The 26,145-nt window shown below is 40.0% G+C and overlaps 1 protein-coding gene across 4 annotated transcripts in view; it reads right to left on the reverse strand.

The window, feature by feature from the left end:
- Positions 1-19,615, reverse strand: part of NCAM1 (neural cell adhesion molecule 1) — a 164,017-nt gene extending 144,402 nt beyond the window's left edge. For 2 of the 4 annotated variants that reach the window (XM_068916602.1, XM_068916598.1), the window contains exon 1: positions 19,294-19,615. In XM_068916602.1, coding sequence (XP_068772703.1) covers positions 19,294-19,345 — 52 coding nt within the window. In that variant the 5' untranslated portion in view covers positions 19,346-19,615. The remainder of the gene's footprint in view (positions 1-19,293) is intronic. The other 2 variants (XM_068916599.1, XM_068916601.1) reach the window with 2 other exon arrangements.
- Positions 19,616-26,145: the final 6,530 nt, after the last annotated feature.

Consider the following 26,145-nt stretch of genomic DNA (forward strand, 5'->3'; position numbering starts at 1 on the left):
ATATACCTTTATTCCTTTTTTTTTTTTTATTCTGATTACATAGCACCTAATATAATGGAGCACAATTAAGTCCGTAATTATGCCTCCAAGAAGCAGCTTTAGGACATGATCTTGGTTCTTTGTAGCTGTATGAGCTAGCAATGAAAATGCTGTAATGGCAGCATACAAACATTGAGGGAGAAGTCTGGGATACCTTCTACTGACTTTGGCTGACCAAAAAGTGACTTAGAAGCACTGGACGTGCCTGAATCTCATTCGCTTTGGTTAGAGATCTATGCAGATTTAAAACACAACAGCTTAAAAGAAAAAAAACTGCCAGAAATCTCCAGTTTCTTCAGAATGCTATCCAATAGACTTATATCTGTGTGCAAATATATTGTACTAGAACAAGTTTTAGGATGGCTGAAAGGTAAATATAGAAACAATTATACTTGAAAAGAGTCTCCTCTGCACGCCGGCTATAGCTGACTTCACTGTTACACCCATGATATTAAACCCAGCACCAGTGTCTTTTAAAAAATTTGCTGAAGGTAAGAATCAGGTTTGTTATTTATGTTCACTATAGAAAAGAAAGAAACAAAAGAGCGAACCTCAACATTGTCACGAAAGTAAAATACAATGACCTAAGGAATGCAAGAATGAAGTTTAAATTAACAGTTCCTTTTTAGTCAGCCACCTCGTAAAAAACCACAAAAGAGCAAAACCAAACCAAACCACAGTGCAGTACCCAAGTGTGCCCTTACTGTAAATGGACACATACAATAAACAATTACCTAAGTGCCTGCTGATTCAGATGCCATTTATTCAAATGTTCACTTTTAAAGAAAACAGGAAGCATTTTAACCCTTTAACAACTCCTCTAGCAAGATAATGATCTCGAGGACAGTAAAGTTCCCCACCACTGTCTTATGTCACACAAATACAAACTGTATTAGTAGAATTATGCATAGCTCACAGAATTCCTTGTACTTCTTAGCCATTCTTATTTAATTCACGCTTTTTCCATTTATTTAATACACTCAGGTTGGATTGTTTGGGGACTTTCTGCATGCGTCTCAACAGCAGGATTCTGCTAAATACCACACAAACTTGTTTCCACTAATAAGGACTAGCTTAACTAATCAGCTTTTCTAAGCATGCAAAAAAGAGGGGAAAAGAAAAACGTAAAACCTTCTTTCAAAAAATCTTTCCCTTGCAAACGTATAAGCACAGTGTTTTCCATTTGTTTTCAAAGAATGTCAGATAATGAATTAGTATTCCACCTTCTCTTCCGGAAAATAGACCTTGCATTCGTCCCCACCGTGTCTCCACCCACATCAGCCATCAGTCTTGATTGATTATCCCAACAGAACAAACCCAACAGACCTTGATACGCTTCAGTAAATTTCTCCTTCCAGGCTGATTAACATTTAGATATGTGATATGTCCAAACAGGAGCAGGCATTTGGTCCTCAACCAGCCTCAAAAGACAAAAACTATTCCCAAGCACTTATAGCCCTGCTTCACATGATACAGTTAGTAACAAAGCATTTACACAGTTTTATCTTGTTAAGAACAGTAGCATCAAAACTGCAAACTGGTGAACAGTATGCTGCAAATGAGATGCAGCAATTGTGAAGAACAGAAAAAGGCAGCAGTGGAAAAAGTTTTTGGGAAATATACTGATTATGACCCAGAAGGGTAATATATTTTCACAAATTCCATAAAACCAATTTTCTGTAATGTACGTCTGCACAAGATTTAAGCAGTTAACCAAAAACGGAACCACTTGGACTAGTATAGAATTCAAAAACCATGACTGATATCACCAATTGCCACCTCATAAAAGTTTACATTCTTAAAGCACATAAATTTATGTAAAAACTAATGGCATCAAGGCCAAAACACGGAGAGACAAAAAACCCTGTCTGTTTTACTGGAGGGAGTCTGCTGTGCCTGGCGAAAAATAAGTATAATTATATATTGGGAGCCAGACTAACAACTGAATCTACAATGTAAGAGAAAAACAAAAATACCTTAAAACTTATGAAAAGTACCAACACATAAATCACACTCCTTCATGACACTTACAGTACAAAGGCCTGAAAGCAGACAGCCAACTTAAGAAACAAAAAAATATATTTTAATTCCCTCATATGCATCACTGTAGTGAGTTCAGACGAAAAGAATCCCATTTCTTTTGTGTTGCACTGGATAGAAATACCTACAGTTCCGGATTCCAAGCCAACAGAGGCAAAAATTGCTTATATGCCCCTCAGCTTGACGGAAGATAAGATTAGATGAAGAAAATAATGCTCTGTTCTACCAAATACATGAGAATATATGTTAAATACATTACTAACATCCTAAATTCTCCCCTACTGGTTTGAAAACAAGGCCCACATGAGGCCCACATGTTTACAATGCCATCAAACCAGTACTTGATGGGATAAACAACACAGGAGAAAGAAAGAAAGTTACTACGTGTCCTCCTCAAGCACCACCTGCATTAATCAAACTCGCTAATTTTCTGCCTTGCCACAAATGTAACCAGCAAAGTACCTCCAACTCCTGCAGACAAAACGCTCTGTCCCAGCTAAACATTTTACTGAATGCAATGAGAAATTTCCTCTCAGCAAAATCGAAACGATCAACTATTAATTGCTTCAAAAAAGACACCAAACGTCCTTCTTAAAATAAACTTTTCAGGGATGGTAACGTTAACAAAACAACCTAGCTACTCTGACTAGGCTTTTACCTTTGAACAGTGCACGTATAGCTTGACTCAACATGATACACAGAGCATTTGTTACGAACTCCATGAATCACTGACTTCACAAAAACAACAGTAATGGCACTTGCTACTCACTGTATTAGAATACAATACAGCTACGTCATACCCAGTGCCCTTAAGCGCTATCTTATCGAAACCATTTTGCCGTTAACCAAGGGCAAAGCTAGAATTTGTCTGATTGTAACCTACCAAAAATACTCTTCTATTCTCCGTGTCAGTCCTCTCTGTCCATCAAACACCTGGCATTTGTGGGAAGCAAAGAAATGAAAAGGGCATGCAGCCAAATCCGCTAAATCACCCATTCAGGAGTAAAGATACACTACAGGTGTTTTCTCCATCATTGTTGACAGCCTTGAAGTTTTTCTCCTAGCTTACTTTTGATGATGAGTTTTCATCTTACCATGAAATCCTTTTTGTTTCAAAGGAACATTTTTCAAATACAAGCCAAAAATGTCATATTATACTAAACTTCCTTCGGACTCTTCTTTCTTCAGGTAGTCATAAAATATAAGTTATTTCAAAGACATTTTGTGAACAATCTGCAGAGAAACTCATGGCACAGTCATTTTGGGAAGGACTGGTTATTTACCTCAGAGAAATGACTGTTTCATGTCAGCAAATGTTTGCAATTTCTACCAACAAAGATGATCTGTAATTAGAGTTGCAGAATTCACAGAAAATTTTGAAGCAAAGGTATCTGCAGTCTAAAGCACAGATCAGTCATTTACTATCAAAGCAAGTATTTTTGCTATGGCTCAAAGCTCATCCAAGTCTAAAGCAACTTGTATAATAAAAAGGATGTTGAACAAAAGCACAGAATATTACATCAGTAACTTCAATTTCTGGTTTACCCCTTGTCATTTGAGTTCAGAATGTAAGAACTGCCACACTGAGCTGCACAAAACAACCATCAGCCCAGTCTCTTGACTTTGACACTAGCAGAGGATGCTTATACAAAGAGGGTAAGAAAGTGGGCAACTTTCTTATTTCTCCTGACATATCCTCCCAGCTTTAAATATTTAAAAAATAATTTTCTCATTTGGCCCATCCCATTGGAAACATCAGTTCATCAGTCCACTACAAAAGTACAGGGCAATAAAGGATACCATATACGCATATACAAGGTAAATGCGCATGTATTGCTGATCTTCATTTTTTAATTTAATCTTACTATTCCAAAATTAACATCTCCCACCATAATTCACAAAGTGCATTTGCTCTTCCAGAGAAAGCGATGTTATAAACAGCACAATAAATTAGTGCCACCTAGTGGAGTTAATGTTAACCTGGACGAGAGCTTTCAAATCTTACCTGCCTTTCATTACACTGTCTTTATGATCTCTACAAATATCAAAACGAAATAAAACCAGAAACATCCTGATAGAGCTTCCCTGCAGTGCACGCAGCAGGCCAATCAAATGTATCAGTATAAGATGCACCAGGGTTTTAAAATTTCCTCAACTTCTATAAATCTGTAGAAAGAAGAAATAAATACTGATACATGTCTTTACCTGACCATGCAGCCAATAATTTTGCAATCACTTAAAATAAACATGGACCAAAAATTAACAGAAGTGTTCAGTGTCATGGAAAAGAAAATACTGTATCAATTTATAACTTTTTTTTTCCCCCAGAAGTTTTGAAAAAAAGAACGCTTAATTAGGGGGTTTACCATAGTTGTATCACTACACTTTATTAAAAAAAAAAAAAAAGAAAAGACTACACTGTATAAATACATAGTCCCAGGTTTCAGCCCCTCTGCAAGCACACCAAGACTACAAGAGGCTACTGCAAGCTCAGTATATTCCTGTCATTGTTTCTCATTCCAGTTGGGCATCGTAAATGATGAGTAAGCCTAGTGAAGAGTATTCCATTCTGCTATGTGAAAGGAAAAACTTATACAATTCTCAAATTATGTAAGACTTATTTATCCTTGTTGTTCCTATGATCTTTGTCCTATTACCACTAACCCATCCATCACTGAGTTACTTCAAGCAACATTTACACAAGCTTCCCTGCTTCTGCTAAGATTTAGGATTGTTTCTATACACCCAGCAGATTGAAGGTGCTAAGGCTAAATGCTAACATAGCATGTTATCTTTCTTAAAGTTTAAGTTCAGAATGTTTGAAAAAATGTGTAAAGAAATACCATTATTCCACATTCATAAAGCATAAGGAATGCAAGGTCAGCGTCCTTACCCAGTATTTTTCATATGGGACATGAAAGAAACAATGAAGAAAAAAACCAAACCACTCCAGACATTGTTGTACTAATAATTGCCTCTTAAACAACGAATACATCTCAGCTTATTATGTAACTTCCAAGGCTGGTTGCACAAAAAAATCCTACAGAACAAAACTCTCATGTCTCAAACGAGAAGGAAAGAAAAATGCAATTTATTCTTTCTAATATTATGTCTGACATGTTATATAGAGAAGCAGCATCATCAAAGCTACCCCCATTCCACTGGACTTGCTTCCAATTCACACACTTTTAAGCCAGACAGCAATCTGGTATGAGGTATGCTGGCCGCAGTACCTTGTAAGATAACAAGACCAGATCTTAGTTACAAAAATGGAAGGCAATTCAATGGTATTTGTCCAGCAACCAAAGATGAATGTGCTTTTTTGTCTTTGGACTGACAAACTGAGTACAGTCCAAACAAAACTGAGGCACATGCTGGAATTTAAACCAAAAGATGGTCACTTGTGGCAGTTAAAGTCCAGCCTTTTAGATAAGCACAAAATATGATTATTTCATTTTTCATTGGAAAAACATCATTCTTATATTATCAATTTTCATTATCAATTATTTGCAGTAGTACACACTTCTCAAGCCAACAAGCATCAAGTGCTAACACACCACACCTACTTAACAAAAATAGGAGCGAGTGAAATTGTTGGCACCGGAATCCTTCAGTAAAAGGAAAATGAGACACAAATGCAAACCTAACTAATTTTCTTGAGGAAATCTTAAGTAACCAACCATCCATTCCTTTTTGTTGGCATAAGCTATGCAACCTTTCCTCATGCACCCACATTTTACTCGTTTTGCAGCCGTACAGAAGACTGTACAAACAGGGCAGGGCAGAAGTAGCTATTTTGTAACTGTAAGCACAATGCACAGCTAGGTGTGAAATACCAAGAGATGTTAAAGATACCCAAAACTACCAAACCACTCGAAAGTTACAACAGAAGGTTAATTTTTCTTAAGGCTTCCACATATGAGGAATGGAATTATACATGCTGCACATAACAAAGATTCAATTCCTTCTGAAACACTTATTCCATGGACTACCGTTTGATCAAAACACATGATAATTTTATAGTTATTTCCAATATTCAGATACTCCAATACTAATGCTGACTCCCAAAAAGCATGGACTTATTTACAAAGCAATCATTTAGCTCAAATGTGGAATTCTTAAAGTTTACATCAAATATGTAAATGCAAATACTTGAAAATACTTCCAGATCTGATGCAATGTCGGACAGAGATATTTTTAGTTCTAATCCATTTACAGTGCTAAATTCCAAGGGAATCAGCAGCATTGCTCTCACTCGTCACTCATTCTTCCGGTCTCTGTACTGACTGCAGTCTTTAACAACAAAAGGATAAGAAAAAAATGTCCAAAAATGTTCACCTAATAAGAAAATATCTTTATTTTTTAATACTTGCAGCTACTTCAGTATGCCCCAATAGTTACTAAATCACAACTACATTTGCACACAGAATACATTGTAGAAATAAGTAAACAATGCAGGGCATTGCCACACAACATAATTCAGTATGGAATTTGCCATTTTGATCTCATGTCTCATTTGCAGGTACTAATTTAGGTACACGAGAAACAACTGCTAGGAATACAAAAGTGCTTCTGGATACGGCACTAATCATTGTCTAAACCTGACACAGCTATTGCACTGCAGAACTCTGAGCTGGCTACAAAGCCACAAGAAAACACAATCTTCAGTTCATCCATATCACCAATAAAAACAGCCAACTTGTTCCCCATTTGGCCTGTGATTTGATTTAAACCCAAATCTGTATTAATAAAAAATTAAAAAGTACTCTCCAACTAGAAAGGGTCTTTTTTTTTTTTTTTAACTGAAATACATTTTAAAATAAAGAATATAGTAAACACTTTCATCTACAGATAGCTGGCACATTCAGTTGTTTCTCTGGGGATTAGAGACTAAAAACAGAAACAGCATACTGAAAAACTTAAGTGTACGTTTTACAAAGAAAGCAACTGCTTTCATTTATTGATATTATGAGAGCAGTACACCATTTACAGTTTCCTCATTTGTCACAAGTTATTATTTTAGCAATAAAATGATGCAAGTACAAAAACATGCTTGTGCCTGAAATGTTTTACTATTGCTCTTTACACAAATACAGATTATTTTTGTAAATCAAAAAATTATTTATTTCAAGTGTGCCTGCCCTGTGACCATACACAAAATACAAGAAAAATACAAGGCATTATTAATGCATTATCAGATGATGATCAGATTTCCCAGTGATAAATAAAACAGAGGATTTTCATTTTTACCACTGGAACTAAATGCAAGTGTAAAATAGTATGAAATATTGACAGCATAAGTTTTTTAATAACTAACACTACTATCATTTAAAATAGCTGAATGTTTACCAAGGAAAAGATCATTGTATACATATATTTCCTATAACTCTTCCTAGCCATCCACTGCAAATCACTATTGGAAGCAGAACATTAGGTCAAATGATTTTTAGTTTGAGCAGTAAAGAAAGTCCTATGTGGAAAAATGCTTCCTTATTAGGCTACTTTCTCCCTGCTCCTTTCCAATTAAGGAAAACCCCTATTTTTTTCAGCAGGTGTAGGAAAGATGACCACAACTCATAGGAATGCTCACTTACGTGAAAAGCATAGTCTGTGGCCAGTCTGCAGATCTATAGTCATCTTCACTCACCTGAGCAACTGCTTTGAACCCTTTGTAGTAATCCTATTGACAGGGTAACCACTTTACATGATCCCTCAGTACACTATCTCAGAAGAGGTGAGACAGGTTCCCTCCTGGTTATCATGTATGATGACCACTGATATTTAAGAGTGGATTAGAGTGGAACACTCATACCTAAATGCAGAATTTGTCTCCTTAAGGACTGTATGCGAGGGCAGGGTGAGCAAGAGCAAGGCCACAAGGCGACACTTCTTTGCTCAGAATAAAAGCATCCTACTGAAAGAAATACTCATTTTCAAGTACCTAGACAAAATAACTTTTATTCCATAAATAGAAACAGTTCACCATGTAGCCGTAATCTACAGCTAACATCCAGGCTAACCTGAAGAAGAAAATCACAGCCTTCTCCTAGCTACAAGCACACACAGCAGTACTTTGCATGATTTTTGTCCAAAGGATCAACTGCTCTAGATTTGCTTGCATAAATGAAGTATTTCATGAAATACTAATTTTAGAGAAAAACTAAGAAATGAGAGAGCTGACTGTCCAAAGCCAATCCACACACAGACAAACAAACACACAAAACAAAAAAGAAACAACACACCACATGCACCAAAAAGCAAAGCTAGGAAGTGAATCCATATGAAATTGAATCTCTCTTCCACATGCCGTATCTCCTCCCAGAGACCACTGAGATTTCTCAAACAAAATGCAGCTTAACAACCAAGGCTGAACATATTCTGCAACCAATCAGCTTTTAAATTGCAGACGCAAAATGCCTACAATAATAAGCAAGCAAACCATACACAACTAAGCAGCAGAAGAGAAGGGGCTTGTTCCTTCTGATTCTTTAGACATATCCAGCTGTGGAAAGACAAAAACTATAAGAGAAAAATGTTAATAAGCTGAAAAGAAGCCAGAGAAGCTTTACCGATCTGAAACAAGGTGTATATCTGGTATGGTTTGATCATGATAATAGAGATGGAGAAACGACCACCCAGAATGCCAGGGATGACAAGAGAAAGAAAAGCTGAAGAGCATTCATACTTCTCCATAAAACTCTGTGAGATTTTATATTTTCACTTATGGTTTTCTAAAGAACTATTGGAACTTGTAAGCTAAGTGTTAATAATAAATCCTAGTGTATATATACATGATATTTTCTTAGTAATATTCAAGTGGGCCTAGGTTCTAATTTGCCTCAAATCACCAGGGAGTACACAGTAAACGCTAAGTGCCTTCGAGTTGCATCTCACAGATCATGAAGAGATTAAACTCCAAAAGGATTTAGGGGACTATGGAATAATTCTGTATGTCGGTTCACAATCCCTAAAACCATGTTATACTTGTAAAGGATTATCTTTCGAAAACACCACAACTGAAATATGTTTACAGTAGTCTGTTCTTTTGAATTTTGCAGGCTTTTAACAATTGATTTTAATAAGTAAGTTACTTGGATAAGCAGCTGCTGATTGTATTTTCTACAATGACATACAAGTGTCTGATAACTATGATATTTCTCCCAGTATCAATATATTTAAAAAACTACCAAGTTCTTCAAAAATTATGACTAGACAGTAGCGTCAGCATGCACTTTGCGTGCTAGATTCTGAAATGCACAAAATGAATGTTTTAAGCACACTGAAATTTTCTCTGAAGCTGTGACTCTACATAAAATTAATCAAAAAAAAGTTACTTAAAAGGCTCTCAAAATACACACAACAGCTGCATAAATGCATTGTTTTGTCATAACAACACCACAGTTTATACAACGATTCAATGACTACATGTAAGGCAGCTATAAGTAAAACATATTAGTTGTATACGTTATTTGCTACTACACTTCTACACACTGAAAGGGTTAAGTGCTTCACACAAACTTATGAGTTAAAATAAATGAAAAAAGTAGTGGGAAGTATATTGCATGGGGGGTGGTTCTTTTTGAGTATAGCTATGGTAATTGCAGCAACACAGGCAAAATCTTGATAGATTATGAAAATCTTTCCATATCTACCCAAAAACATATATGCTCTCATACGTGTATCATATAGCTACCCATTCTCACTTAAAAAGGACAATTGTGGAAGTTAATAAGAAGAATTGTTTCTCTTCCTGTCTTCGTACATCAATTAATACTATTAAAATTCTAAATTACACCAAAATTCATCACATATTCACAACAATAATTGTATCTGTTCAGCTTAAAAAACCCAGCATTTTGTATTATTACCAACAACAGTGAAAGCAGCAGAAGCTCAGCTCCTTTGATTCATTTCTGGAAAGACTCTCGCAAGTTAAAGCGATTTCACCCCAAACCAGAACAACGAAGGTCAGGATTTTTCTGCAGTTTTTAATGCAAAGGACAAAATTGGTTCTACAACTCCTACTCATTTATACTATTTTATATGGAACATTGCAAATTTCACACCAAGAGGCAATTATCTGACATTTTTCTAGCATAACATAATTTACATCAGTGTAAGCAAAGATGCCCAAGTGGACAACGCAAGGATAAGCAAAAGAAGAAATCATATCAAAGACTTCAGTAAACAGTAGAAGTCAATTATTAGCGATTAAATGCAAACATATGGTAACAACTTTGGATTTGGGATACATACTAATGCTATTTATTATCTAAACTTTCTGTTGAACAGATGTCTTATTTCTTCATTACCATCAGTAGAAACAACGTCAACACAAGAATAGATTTGGATTCACCTGTACTCAAAATGGAAGCTGTTGATAATGCCACACACAACTGCAATCACAGACTCCACTTGCAGGCTAACACTCAGATTTCTCATTGTGCCACAGCTCTTTTCAAAATTAACTTCCTCTGTAGGGTAATAGAAAGATTTTTTTTTTTGTTAACCTATACATCTTCTCATTTGGGATAACGTGTGAGTTAGTTTTGAGAGCTATCACTCACCAAAACATCTCCACCATTCTCCCAAGTCCACGTTTCAAAATCTCACAACCTTCCCACCCCCAAACGGACGTGTCTCTACTCTCAACCAGAGAGCTTCCTTCCTTCTACAAGGACATCTAACCTAAAACTAACAGAAAAGCTCACGTTTTCCTTTCAGGGATTTACAGCTAGAACAACAGAAGAAAAAGCACATACAAAGGTAACAGGACTCATTAATATGCTACCCTACTTTGCTTCACAATAACAGTTGCAGTAATGTTAAATAACATTACCAGAGGATGAGAACCAGGCCAATGAAAACTTCTTATTCCAAAAATTATCCAACCTGAAAATTTGCCCAATCTTTTGCCCAATCTCCTGAATGTTTTCCAAAGGTATCATGGCTAAGAGTCTCAGCCATTGTACTCATAAAAGACAAACAATAAAAACTGCACCTTTCAATAATAATTCAATTCTTAACTGCCCAATCCTCTGAAAACTATTTGTATGTTTCACTGAGAGTATCTTTAGTTTTGCAGATTACATCATACAACGATGAGTCACTCCCCTCTTAACCCTACCCCCAGTATTTGGGCTCCTTATAAGCCAGGACTGTCCCACATTAAATGCAGAGACCAAATGGGACTGTTCTTCTACAAAACACTGCACTAATTCTACTGCATTCAGTCTTTCCACTTGAATGGAATAAAAACCCTTTTCAGAACAACAATTCCAATTCCTCCCCTTTTTTCTCAGACACACTATGGGACTCCTCTGTGCAAGCACAATGCAAATAAGGCAAACTTCCTTTGAAAGAGTGATTAATATGCAAAGACAGCCTGCTTTTTAGTGGGATGTGAAGAACCACCAACAAGCATTTCCAAATTCTGAGGTTTCTTCAATTATTTCCACTGTTTATTTTAAACATAAGATTATGCAATAATACCACACATTAAGACCAATTTGCCAATATTGTGTAAACAATTCCAAGTTGGCTGTTCACCCTTTGTATCATATTTAAATCTAGCCTTGAATATCCTAGCTATGACCGCACTGAAAAACTTAGGGTTTTAAATTTTGATTCCTCAATAAGTCTTGCTCTTCATGTTAAAAGAACGCATTTCAAATCCAAAGTAAACAACAGTGCCTTTTTTTTTTTTTTTAGAAACATGCAGAAAAAGTTTAAAAATCCCCAAATAGAATAATATTACTCCTTTTGTTATAAACTGATTTCAGAGACAAATAATTAACTTCCTGTTTAAAGGTATTCCAATACCAATAACTGCTCAGAGTTGTTTTTATCAGACAGTTGTTTTTGGGACAAGACATATGATACCTGAGAAATCTGAAAAGTCCATTCAGATCTGGACATCTTTTTTCCTATTTTAATGTATGCAAGTTTCATCATTCTCTACTGTTCATCACTTATCACCTTGTCAACAACACTTCCTCTCTATAACCCAGTCAGGATCCTTCTACGGCATGAACTTTCCACTTCAAGTGCCAGTAAACCATATTCTGCCCAAAATGACCTCAAGTGGTAGCCTATGCTAGCTAATTCATTTTTTATTCTAACCTTTTCATTCACCCGTTTCCCAATCTTTTCATATGGGTTTCAGCATACCCTTCGTCCCTTTGGAAAGGAATTCAAGCTAGTGAACAGGGTAAGTTATTATTAAACTTAAAACAGTAACCAATAATTAACGTTCCTGCTTATTTTAAGGATTTCAAGGTTGATAAATGTATCACTCAATATAAACAATTTACAAATTGTACAAATTATTGCACAAATTTACAAATGTAAATGAAATATTTACGTGTCTATTATACCTGTTTTACAGCAATAACCCATACTAAAATTAACTTGTCTTGTGTACTTTTAAATCAGAAACATTCCGTAAAATCTAACCATCTTGACCTTCAAAGATCCAATTGTTGTAACATTCTTAAAAACTTACCTACAAACAAAGCAAAAATATTTTGATTCACAAAGCTGTAAAACTAACAATTCTGGAATATTTAAAAAAAATTAAAAGCTTTGCATGTTCTGTCCTAGTAAACGATAACCTGGTAAAGTAATGGGTACTATGCTCTCTCCATCCTAAGAAATGAACTATTTCAATGGTTTCATTTTTCTTTTTTTTTTATATTCTGCAAGTAATACTTTGAAAAACGTCAGTATCAGCAAAGGTAAAAGAAACATTCTGAGACAAAAGATACAAACTGTTATCCAGACAAGTAAAAGGCAAATATCAAGAATATTTCTTTTAACAATGAAGCAAATCTCAATATTGTCAAATGTAGGAAGACTAGTTCCTTTGCAAAAACATATTTTTATTCACTCTGTTTTAGTCAATTGTCGTTACAAAAGATGGTCTTTCCAAACCACTGTTTAGTAAGATATTCACTTATTGCAAGTAACTATTTCCCAAGGCTTTCATTTCTCTTGCATTTTGAAACTTCATGTTTCACTTAACTGACCAACATCTTGAAGAGATTTAACACTAAACTGGCTTGCACAACAGGTAACAGGAGCTACAGCTTTTAAAGCTTTCATTCCTTGATCTATGAAACAAATCTCAAAATTTGTTTAGAATTCAAATATATTTTATGAACTTCTTTTTATATCATTCTACCAAGTTTGTACTGAGTCACGCAGCGCCCAGTTTTCACATCATGTTCTGCAGATTTCTACAGCTCTCTCATTATAAGCTCTAGGATGCAAATCGCTGGAAGACCAACTATGGCACTTATTGCACTACTGTCTCTAGAAGTCTAAACTTGTTTTTCTTGCATCAGATTTACAGACTTAGGCCTTGATTCCTGCCACCACAAATTGTTACTGCACATAACTGGAGGATCAGTTTCAGCCATTCACTGTTTTTAGGTCCCTGTGTGAGCTGACTTAAAGCCCACTGACGTCAAATTTACTACAGATTTCTGTGAACAGTCAGAGCCTTATAGACTTTGAGTATGTTAGGTATCTGCACAGGGAAGAAACACAGAATCTGGACTGTAGAAGTGAGCAATTATAAGCTTAATCTGGAAATCTTTCCCCTCTTTAAATCTAAGGTTCAATTTTGAACCTACTGTAGAAAGTTGAGACAAATACTCATCTTTAGGAGCAAGCACTGTTTCTTCAAAGAAAACATGGCTGCCTTGTTTCTGTTACATATAAGCTGCAATTGACTTGGCACTCTAAATGATTACTGGATATCCATATCAATTATTCACTTAAATGTGATGGCTTAAGAAGTTGGGTAACTCATTCAGCCAGCAAGTTCTGTACTATGTGAGTATTCCCCACAGTGTCTTCTTCAGTGTAGCTGTTGATGTATGATTTCACGATGCCTTTCTCCTCTGTGGAAAAGGACAACTGCCTAAGAAACAGGATGAAGCATTTCTGGAAGGATGATCCCTCCACTGTCTGCTGTTTGTGGATTAATTGCATTTGCTCCTGTCTCAGGCTCTACAAACATGACAACTTTCCAAACCCTAAAACATAGAAAGTGTTCTTAAAAAGCAACCTGCAAGAATTCCTTTCTATCTGCTTCCAAAATGTGTTCCTATAATCTACATTTTGACTCACTGCCTTCCAAAAGGGTCTGAAAGAACTACATATTTTCCAAAAAATACGTTGGAGATCACCAACTAACGGAACGATGTTCAGAATCTCCAAATGCCACCACGCAGAGGAAGGAACTGTCTCACTGAACCGAAGCCACATTCACCTCCAGATGCATCTTCACAGAGCAAATCACATCATCTCTGTGATGCAGAAAGAGAAATATCTAAAGACCAAATTCAACAGATGAGAACCTCGGTATTTTAAAGCATTTGGCACTTGCTTAACAGGATGGGCTTTCCACTGATAGGTATTTCCAAAAAATACGTTTTATCATTAGCAGCTGCCTAAAGACCTCAAGTTACCCAGACTAAGGCCACTGATGTTCTACATTTAGCCAAATAACAGTTTTGCATAAGTGTCCATTTTCAAATACATCAGAACCTCCACCATACACCCCAAAGTTTTGGCACAAAACATTTATACCTGGAAGGTTTAGAAACTGTAGGTATGACTCATTCTATGGGTAGTAATTATCTGCCTTTTCATCTTCTTCTAAGACTTCTTAGATAGATGCAGTGAAAATTATTAAACTTGAACTATAAGTGAAAAGATTACTTCAATTTCTAGTTTATCCTTGATCTTCTTTATCTATCCCACTTCCTTTAAGCACCTATATCGTACATTAAAAATTACATACAAAAATCTCATTCCAGTACTTGGTAGTGACTGCCTCAGACACTTATAAATGCAACGCATGAGAAGTGCCTGAAAGCCTGCCATTTGCCTCTTAGGGCAACTTCAAAAGGCAACGTTACTAATGAGCAGCTGCAGCAGAGAGGCTGCATTTCAACACCATGAACTGAAAGGGCATAATGGCACTACCACCAAACCCACCTAATTTACATCCCTTTGCATCAGCAAGGGCTTTAAACTTTGGTAATGTGTTTTCCTAAACAAAAGCCAGAGCGAGCCAGCACAGATCTGACCTTCAAATTTGCTTCTGTATTGTAATGTCTAACAAAAGTCTATTTGCCTAGTGGCTCTTTTTTTTCTTCCTCCAGGATTTGAGAGTATTGTGATGAAAACCAACATATCAAGTCCTCTGAAAACACGCGCAAAAGATACCTTCAGAAAAATGGAGACGCCTGGGAGATGTAGTTCCCTTCACAGCCACACCCTCAGTCAAGTTACTCCCAGATGCTTTCCCTGCTACTGAAAGCTATTGTAGAAAGACAAAAGACACAATTCTGTTTCCTGTTTTCAAGCTTTTATATTTACAATTGAATTTGTTTACTTATCTCAGTTTTCAGATCTCGATGAGCGCATAAAATTAGGAAAACAACAATGGCTTATATCATTTTACTTCAACTTAAAAACACTGCAATGGCCCTACTTGAATTTTTCTGTTAGTTCCTTGCATAAAAGCTATGATAGGCTCTCCCAAAGAACATAGCTTTTTCCCAATCTGGTTATACAAATCTTCTGATAAGTTCACAATATCTACCTCACTATTTGCAAGTCATGAGTTACAGTACAAAAGAACTGTTATTAACAGATTAAATTCATAGTGAAGTATATTGCCCTGCAAAACCAATGCTTCAACAGCCACACCATGAAACAAGACAAACTAAAACAATGTAGAATCATGCATTCTCCACACAAACACTCCCAGAAGATGTGCTGAATGATCAATAAAATGCAGGACAGCCTTTTAAACACAAAAAGAAAATGTTCTTTTGTCTCTTACTAATACTTTTTACTGTTCCTTGTAGACGGATGGCAGCAGGTGCGGTATCCCTGCTTCCTCCCCGATCAATTTGTTCTGCTTTCCTGCCAGCCAGCCAGCCAAAGCAAACCCATGGCATTACCCCCCCCCCCACCCCCAAAAAACTGTATATATATATATATATATATATGCACGCACGCACACATATATAAAAAATATACCTTCATTTAACAACAAGAAAACAAACACTTACATCCAATGGCAGGACAGCCTATCTGTAAAATAAATTTCTGGAGATGAGCCAGGAAAACATGAAGGCACTTTCAGTCTGGAGAGCAGCCACAATCTTTTAACACTCCCAAAGACTTAAACATAGGGAATTCATTAAACTACTATTATATTAAATGTACTTAAAAAAAAAAAAAAAAAGAAAAAAAGAAAAACAGGTCAGGGCTTTTCAAGCCCATATGTCAGAAGGATAAAGTTTATACAAAATACTATTATTTTAGAAACCACAGCTCTCAGGATGTAAATGAAAGGAGATGAGCCATCTGCTGTGTCTATAAATCAGCTTCTAAGTTACAAGAGAACGCTGTTTCAATTTAACAGTAAATTAAGTCATCACTATCACAGGCCACAGGCATACATACAAAAGATGGAATTATTCTAAAAGATTTAGAGGAACGCTTTTGTTCTCAACCCACCAGGTAACCATTTCTCAAACAACATTCTATTCAGGGTTTCTTCACTAATAAGCTTCTATCTCTTGCTTTACGTTTAAGCTACTGTAGAGTTGCATTTAGGGTTTATTAGCATCATCATAGCTGGCCCCCTCTTTTATTGACTTCTTCAACATGCTAGCTTCCTAAGCCCATGTGATAGCCTCACTCTCTTTCGTGAGGGTGAGGTCAGGGGAAAAAGGAGACACAAGCTTTAGAAAATCGAAGAAGGATCCTTTAGTGTGGAAGGCATAACTGATGTGCTGGGTACTGTTTTTACTACGCACAGTGTTTCTACTTTCTTCTGGCTTTTTAATATTTTATTTGTTTTTTTATATTCTCCATTTTATGCTGATTTAACAGGCCAGTTTCCGATTGTGCACTTCCCTAGACACTCTATACATTCATAATTATTATTATCGGATAATCACGTATTTGAGCAGGGCAGCAGGTGATATGCAGATATTTTTTCTTTTTTTCTGCCTTTCTGCTTTTCTGAAAAGCTCACTTTCTTCTCCCCTCCCACAACGAGAATGCCTGTGTGAATGTTGAATAGAGGTTGTAGCTAAGGAATCACAGATTTGTAGTGAGAACTGTCTAGGAGGCTCGTCAGGCATCTGATGATGGCTGAGATGAAGAACGTATGCAGTGATGGGGATTAGGGAGGGTGTGGCTGAGCCAGATGCAGAGCTGGCTACAGAGGAAATGGAAAGACAATCCCCTTACTGATATATAAAATTTAATAAGCAGTAACAGAAATTCAGAAATGTGTACTAAAAAGAAGCTATATAGTAATGCTTATGACACAGGAGAGCTGTGTATCAGGAGTAGGTGTCATGCTGATGCTGAACAGGTGGCTGTATTTGGCAATGGACTGGAGTCCACTGGTGGCAATGGTCTGGCATGATGGGAACTGGAGTCGTTTCACAAGATAGTGATTGTTACTAGGCCAGTAGACAGAGCTAAAGTACAAGTGCCTGCTTAACGAGATAAGGTGTCATCAATATGGGAATGAGGCAGTAAGGAGCTGCAGCAGCTAAGAACAGCACTGAAGTGAAGGGTGAAGAGAAACGGTACAGCAAGGTATGTAACAGCAGCAATGCGAGTAAACGAGTAGAGCGCTGGGATACACTACTGGACACAGAACTGGCCACAGAAGCTATCCCAAAAGAGCACAAATCCGGACAGGAACAGCTTTGGTGGGATGACAACAGCAATGAGCTGGAGGTAGTTACATAACAACAGGCTAAGAAGGGGTTCTGAGGAGGAAAGGTGGTACAATAACGGTAACTTTGGAGTAAGGGTAGTGGGACAACCATGGTGTGGGGCTGCAGGCCACGATACTTGGAAAGGAACAGAGGGCATTACCGAGAGGTTAAGAGTGGATGTAGGGATAGCACTGGGATGCAACAGTGATACAAGCAGCAACAGGGGCAGGAGGAGTTGCTTTCTGGTGAGCACGGATAGAGACAGCACAGGGCAATGGGTTTGGGGCAAGGAGACCCGCTGAAGCGTGGAGGGTGGATTACCGCAGGTAAGTGGCACGTCACAGCGGGCCACGGTCTCGCTAGCGGACGCAGCGGAGCCAGCACAGGTGTCGCGGGCGGGCGGCAGCCCGGGGCAGGTGAGGCGGCCCTCACAGGGCGGGCGGCGCACCGGACCGTTACGGACGTTGGCCATCAAAGCCCCTAACGGCAGTTCCCGCCCGGGGCCGCCGGCTCCTGATTGGCTGAGGCCGCCGCCGACCCCCCCCGCCCCGCCGCGAGCACGGGGGCTCGCGCCCGGCCGCCGCGCCGCTCCCCTCCCCAGCCGCGGCGCGCGCCCCGCGCACGCTCGCGCGCCCGCCCGCCCCCCCCCCCCCGCCCTGCGGTGTCCCCACCTCTCCTCCTTCCTACTGCCATCCTTCCTGCCTCCCCTTCCCCGCTTTTTGTTTTTGTTTTCCCCCTCCTCCGCAGCTGTTCTCACCCCTGGCTTTGACTGCAATCGCATCTCTCCCCCCCCCCCCCCCCCGCCGGGTGCTCCCTACATTTGCTGCCCTGCTCATGCATTGTTTGCAAGAGTGTGTGTGTGTGTGTGTGTGTGTGTGTGTGTGTGGTTGGGGGGGGGGGAACCGTTGCGTAAAGGAGTAGCATCCTTTCAATATTCACAATGCAATCAACAAAACAGCGAACAGCCACCGCCGCCGCCTCCGCGCACGGCGACACCATTAACACAGCGCACGTAGCATCCTCTTCGCTTCACTCGTCTCCTCTCCCCATTGTCTGCCTTTTGCAACATGCCGACACCTCAGCCCCGAGGAGGTGGGCTCGGGCAGGAGGTGCGATTCCTCCCTTTGCACCGAAAGGCATTAGCATCACCGTGCAGGAGCGGCCGCTAGCTCACGCCCTCCTCACCTCCCCCCCCTCCACTTTCTCCTGTCAAAACTGCACAGCCCGAGCCATCTTTCCCCTCCGGCAGCGTGCACTAAGCGGCCACCCCACGGCGCACACCGGGCGGGGAGGGGGCCACACCACCGCGGGGCTGCCTCTCCTCCCCTCCGCCCCGCGGCAGCGCCGAGCCCGCCGGGTCCGCCCGCCCCGGCCCCATTGTTCGCCCCGCCGGGCACCGCCGGCGCCCCGGAGGAGCCGCGCCCCGCCGCCCCGGCCCCGCGGGTACCTGCGGCTCCGAGCAGAAACAACGTCCAGGGCAGCGCCGTGGCTGGCACCATCGCAGCCGGCTGGAGGAGCGGGACCGCTCGCGAAATAGAATTTTCCCGCAATTCGGACGAAAAGCGGCCGGCTGGTCTTTTTTTTTTATTATTATTTTCTTTTTCTCCTTTTTTCTTCTCCTCTCTCTCTTTCCTTCTTTCCTTCCCCTCGTCTCCTTCCCTCCTGCTCGCCCCCGGCTCTCCGCCGTGCCTCGGCGCCGTTCGCCCCCTCCCCGCCCGGTTGCCTTCTGCCAGCTGCGCCCCGGCCGCGTCCCGGAGCCGCGCCGCGCCGCGGATGAGTGACAGCCGGCCTCAGCACCGCGCGCGGCGCAGATCCCTGCGCCGGCCGGCCTCGCGCGGCGGGTGGCACCGCGCCGTGTTCTTCCACCCGCGCCGGCCTCAAATAGTACAGCGCGGCGCGCGCGCCGAGGGGGCCTGCAGGCGCGGAGGGGCGCTCCCGGCCGCCTGCAAAACGCGGCGCGGAGCCCGGCCCGAACCGGGCAGCGGCCCCGGGGCGCCGAGGGTCGCGCCGCTGCCGGGGTGGCACTTGATTTTCAAACACGAAATCACCTTCGCTAATTCACCGGCGTGTGGTGCCGGCTGGGTGGAGCTTTCTCTGCCTGGGGGCTGCAGGTGGAAAACAAGGCGGGGGGGGGGGGGGCCCACCGGATCCAAATGCTGCGCGCTGGGGGCAGCGGGGTGGTCTGCTGGGCCCTTTTCTCTGAAACTGCCCTAACCTTAGAGGCCTGCTAACGTACTTCAGTCTCGGGCTGGGGGCTTGGTAGAGCTGGCAGCCTGGTCAGCACTTGGCAGAGCAGCTACCAGGGCCTCCGCATCCAGGACACCGTACAGGCACCATTTTGCCTCCCCACAGGCACGTGAAAAAACTCGGGGGGACCCTTGTGGTGAAGGGAGAGGGCTGCCAAGGAAGGAGCTTGCCCTCAGCTCCCACGCTCTCCCCCCGCTTCCCTTCGCCCGGCTCCCCCTCACAGCCTAACCACCCCCCAGTTCACCCAAGCCACGCAGCTGTCCTGTCAAAACCCCCCTAGCACATGACACACACTGAGTTTTTGCTGCTGCTGTTCTTCTGTGTAAAAAGAGGATCTTTCTATTGCTCACCTTTCCTAACAGAATCTACTCTTCTGCCTACCTGCTCTGCCAACACCTGGGGCAGAAACCGCTGTTCTTCCTATATTCTTCTTCCGCTCTTCTACGTGTGATCAGGGAGAAAGGACGTCAAGCAGGAGGAAAAAAAAGAAATATGTATCTATGGGTTCAGTACCAGGTATACATAAAGGAAATGCTGCAGAAAAGTGAATCTTTTAAACTAGACTTATGCTGACATTAAACAAAACCTTTCTTATTTAGATTATCATGCCGTAACAGCACTCTTCCACAGCCTTCCCAAAATACAGGAATTACTAGGAGGTCTAATTATTTCAGTGTAGCGTGTAGTTGCTTTGGGATCTGAGAACAACGCTTCTTAAGGGGGAGAGTTTTATGACAAAAAAAAGCCATTTTGTTCAGGTGTAGGCTACAAGCTGTGCTTTCACTTCATTAGTACTGGAGGGAAGCACTTCAGATGAAGTGGACCATTGTCATAACATGCAGAATAATTTGGTTTAGCTGATTAATTGTAATTCCTATTTAAAAAAGGAAATTTAAATTACCTAAAATAGACAGTTCTGAATACCTAAAGACTCTTAATGACATAGATACTTTATTAGCAGAGGACTGACAAGTATAAACCATTTAGGCAGAAGATATCTTACTTAAAAAAGAGAATACACTTTGAATACAATTTGACAACATCAGTAATTCAGCAATCTTTCAATATAGTCAACCCATTCCAGCATTTTGCTATTAGTGGTCGAAAGGATCGTTCCAAACCAGACCATATTCTTTCATTTTAATGGATTCTTTTCCTTTTCTGTTTGAGGATTCCCCTCCCCCTTTCTATTTTATAAAAAGGCTTCTCCAAAAGAAACAACAAAATTACTTATTGCAGTGTGATTGAAAACATGCCTTCTCTGCTTCCTTGGCCTGCTTAGCCCATGGCCTCATATTGGAATGATTATCTCCACAGAGCAACCTTGCTCAACTCTGCCATGTGCTTATTACTCTCTTCACTACCCCGCTCCCCCAGTTCAGGCCTGTCCCCACCATCCTGCAGTCTTGCATTCTTGAACTCAGTATATCGCCACTTAACATCAGGTCATTCATCCAGGAGGATGTCAATGTAAATTTGAGGCTTTCAGGTGATGTAGGGACTCTATTCCAACTACTTTCATACAGAAAGCCAACAGCTGTGTTAAAGTACTTCTGTCCATGATAAAAACCCTCAGAAGAAAGACTATCCTTTATCTTGAAGAAGCAGCCAATTTATGGGTACATTTCAGATGCTTTTTTTTTTTTTTTTTTAAAACTCTAATCATAAAGAGTACCCTGAGTCTATGTTAGGTACTACACAGCTTTAGAAGATGAAATTAAGTAGTGGCTGTACAAGAGAGGAAGGCTCTCCATCATCCATCAAACCAGAACATCTTACAAGACTCCCACCTTGTTTCTCCATCCTTTCAAATACTGGTTGACAAACGTGGAAAAACACAGTGGCAAGCCATCTGCTTCTCCTTTGGGTCTCCCCTCCTCTCCCCCATCAAGTTTCTCAATGAATTTGCCCTGTAAAGAATAACCTCGGAGGATAACAAAACATTGCATCATGAGACTTGGTCTTCTTTTGATACCAGCTCTACCAGCTCGATCCTTGGCACTATGGGATTTCAGAGCATTCGCACTGAGCAGTTAGGTAACTTTTGCATTCGGCAAGACTAGTGCCCAATCATTTCTTAAAGAGAAATGAGACTGAGTTGTCATACTCTTATTATTAGCACTGTCAGAACTAGTTTGTACAGTTAGCTACAGTTCCTAGAGGCCTTTCACGAGTGTCTGTATCTTTCCATTCAGTTCAGAGAACATCCAGATAGCTGCCTTATAAACATTACATTTATAATGTTCATAATAAAAGCTAGTGAAAGATTTGAGGTCATTACATATTTAATGAGGAAGCTCTAGTACTAGTTTAAACACTGTAACTGTCCATGTCAGACTTACCCAGAAAAATCGGAGTCATCTCCTCTACAAAAATCAGTAGGTATGCAATTGTTACTGTTTTGCAGATGTATTGAACTATAGCCTTGTACAGAATGGAAAGGCAATTAGGAACGCTCTTTTCCCCAAAAGCTGACGTTGCACAAAATTGGAACAGAAAGGCATGAGAAGATTGTTACGTACAACAAATAGGACACATCATTATTTACTGAGAGTGACTAGTTGTTTGTCTTAGCAATATCTAGTATATCTTTATTGCTATTGAGCAATTCCTTACTCCATGACATAGCGTAATATTAATTCCCAGGATAAGTGAGGGGAATGAGTGAGGGGAAAGTAGTCACAAGAAGTCAGCAATGGAAGTGACATCCTAACTCTTCACCTACCCAGTGATGGAGCAGAAGAAAGGAGAAGCAGGGGGCACTCTTTCACTTGTAGTGGACATCCCGAAATATGGGCTTCTTATTCTTTAAAAAAGATTTAATAGAGCGAAGACACCAAAGGTCTGGTCTGATTTTCTTTTTTTAAGCTAATCAACATGAAAAACAAAAATTGTGACTCTTATGGTAGAAGTGGAAGAGACCGGTCCCAGATACTAGTAGGGTCAGTAGCTAAGTTGAATGAGATGCTCCAAGTAAGTAGAGCACCTAAAAATATTCCCCCCCCCCCTTTTTTTGGCTGTAAACAGGAGTCTATGGTCCATGCCCATGTAATTTTTTTCCTTCATCTATAAAATAAAAGGGCAAATCACACAGGCAAGATTGAATTATTGACTTTGGGTGCTTTGCATAAATAAAAGTGAACGGGAAATGTGGATCAAGTTTTCTCCCAGAGTTAAAAACAGCAGCAGTGGTATCTGTCAAATAATGCTACTTCTACCATGCAAACTTGAGAACAAGTGAATCAGAGTAGCTAGACAGACATTTCACAGAGTAGGTGTAGCTGTATCATCACAAAAATATTGCAAAAATAACCTTCTCTATAGCTAGCATTCTCCTCCTCTTGATACATCTGTTCACTGGTTGGTGTTTGAAGGAGGACTATTATGGGATATACTGGAAATTCTCAGTGACATTAGAGCATCACGTGGGGTCAAGAGAGGACATCAGCTGTCAAACTAGAAAGAAGTAACAGAGCAGACAGTTATGCTTTATACTCAGTCCTTGTGAAGAATACTTTACAATCTAAAATTGCTACAGAGGTCAAATCCCCAGCTTCAAACCTGATACCACAGCACTGTAATAAGCACTCCTATCATGACAGATGTGGTATGTTGCTGATCACTGAAAAGTAGTAGAAATCATATCTGTCAACATACTCCTTATACTAGCATCATTAAGGAGAGATAATCTGCAAAGAATTACTTGTGATTTTCTCTGAGAACTATTAAACCCAGATTTATAAATCACAAAGTAGTTATATTACTTATTTGTAGACTACAATATATGGTCAGGGATTACAGGCACACTGAGCAAATGCACTTCAATCTTCTCTCTGGTCAAAGTATTATTCTGTTCTGTGTGGATATTTATTGCGATGGATAACAATACTAGGCAAAACGCACCTCAGTATGACATTCCTTTTAGCAAATAGGCAGTACGACCAGCGATATTCCCTACAAATACCCTTCTGTTTGTTACAAAGACTTTTCTGCAAGAAAGTCTAAAAAAATTAATGTCTCCCCTTCCTCCTCTAGGCAATATGATTTACAGGGCTAAATATCAAGGTTGTTCTGGTGATGTTATAAACCTCAAGAATGAAGATGAAGTCATCAGAATTTCAGACATGGAGTTATAGTCCAGAAATTCAGAATGTGTGTGTTAAAAAAAGCTATCTACGTACCTGCAACCAACTCCAAACCTATTCCAACATTTGTCCTACTCAGGGTTTCGCTCGCCACTTATGTGCAAGTAGGTAGTGGAATGATATTGCATGGTTCTGTGCACAGAGATAGGAAAATGCATGTGACTGCTATAAACCTATTCATGCAAATATCAAGGGAAAAGAAGCTTCATGAAGATAGTCTGTCAGTATGACTCACAGTGGAAGCATCATCAACAATCTAACGGCATCCTTCAAAATTATCTGGCAGTTATTTTCAGTGTAATTTTAGTTTAGAAATAACAAAACCTTCTGTCTCTGAAATGAAAACTTGAAATTTAATGTATATGCTCCCTTATATAAAATCCTTATGCTTACAGTGTGCAGTGAATGCACACGTTTTTAATACTTTTAATTCTTATCCAGTCAACACTGATGTTTGAATTTAGAGAGTAGGGACAGCCTCTCAGCTGATCAGAACCACAGAAAATAAGCAGGATGTAAAGAGTGCTTCAGGAGGAATTGCCTACTCTTTTACACTTCTCCTATGCATCACTAGTATTTTGTTTTAGGTGGGAACATTCTAATTAGCCCAAGGCATTTAAAGTGCATCTGTCACCCAGTTCCTGTAAACTCATAATAATATAGCCATCACTCCAATATCCAGCTATTTTAAAAGGAGAACCCTCCTAGTTCTGCTTTTATACTAATATTAGGAGAAACTCCATAGTATATGAACTAATACTTGTGCAAAACAGCACATGCAAAATTAGAAGGCTCTAAAATTTTAGGCCCTCTCTGGCTAAGCATTTGGCAGCAAGTAGGAAAATGGTTATCTTAATTGGAAAATCCATCCCTCAACCTGCTTTTACTTAAAAAGCATAAATATGCCTGACAGGAATGCTCAAGCACATATGAAAGTTATGAGAAACCACACTGCATCAACATGGAGCTCTATTTCACATTTAGACCCAGGATAAACAGAATTTTCCATAGAAGCAGATCTGAAACATAAGTGACCAGTGGGTTCTACTTGGCAACCTCTTAATGAAGGTTTTCTCTTTTCTTTTCCCTCCCTCCGCTTCCTTACAGTGAAAAATTTACCCAAGAGACTGCACTAAATGGTTTTGCTGTAACCCTTTGTTCCTCTTCCTCCTTTCCAGACCAGTGGTCCCTACTCCTTTTTGGAAAGGAAGGTCAGAGTTACCTCCTTTCAAGTCCAGGCTCCAGGAGATGTATCCTGCCCTCTGTGATAGGGCCGAATTGCATAAAACTCATGAGAGCTTTAATATAAATCTCTACCTTCAGGATCGCTTTGCTGGCTAACATAGGTGGTTATAGGCTGAGTGTGCATTTGTGTGTGCATTATCCAGGGCATCAAACATTGAGGTATCTAATTCGGCTGTAAATTTTACTGCAAGTACAAGAAGCTCAAAATTAGACCTTGAAACTAATAGGTTCCTTTTGCCATCTAGGGCCAATTTATGTTACCTTCTGAGCAGGGGTATGCCTAGAACAGAGACGTAGAAAGGACACAAGAGTTCAAGATCCCTTTCACCAATTGTAGCCTTTCAACTGCCACCTTTTACTAGGGCCTGAGGAATCCAGAAATGCCTTGGGACAAAGATTTCATATGTGCAAGCATTCCCTACTTGATAAAGCATCAAGAAGGGATAGGAAGCCCATACCAGCTTACCCCTCTGAGCTTGTTCTCCCATACCACACCTGCTTTCTTGAAAGCACAACACACCACGTTGCTCTGATGCCCAGTTGCTATGTGAAGGAAATCTAGGAATTTATGCAACTTCACTTGCTTTCTGTAACACTAACAATAGTTCCTTGGCCCTGGATATAGCTGTGTCCTTCCTGCCTCGTCAGATAGGGAAAATTCA

The sequence above is a fragment of the Struthio camelus genome, chromosome 22 (assembly GCF_040807025.1).
Source record: "Struthio camelus isolate bStrCam1 chromosome 22, bStrCam1.hap1, whole genome shotgun sequence".
Taxonomy (NCBI): domain Eukaryota; kingdom Metazoa; phylum Chordata; class Aves; order Struthioniformes; family Struthionidae; genus Struthio; species Struthio camelus.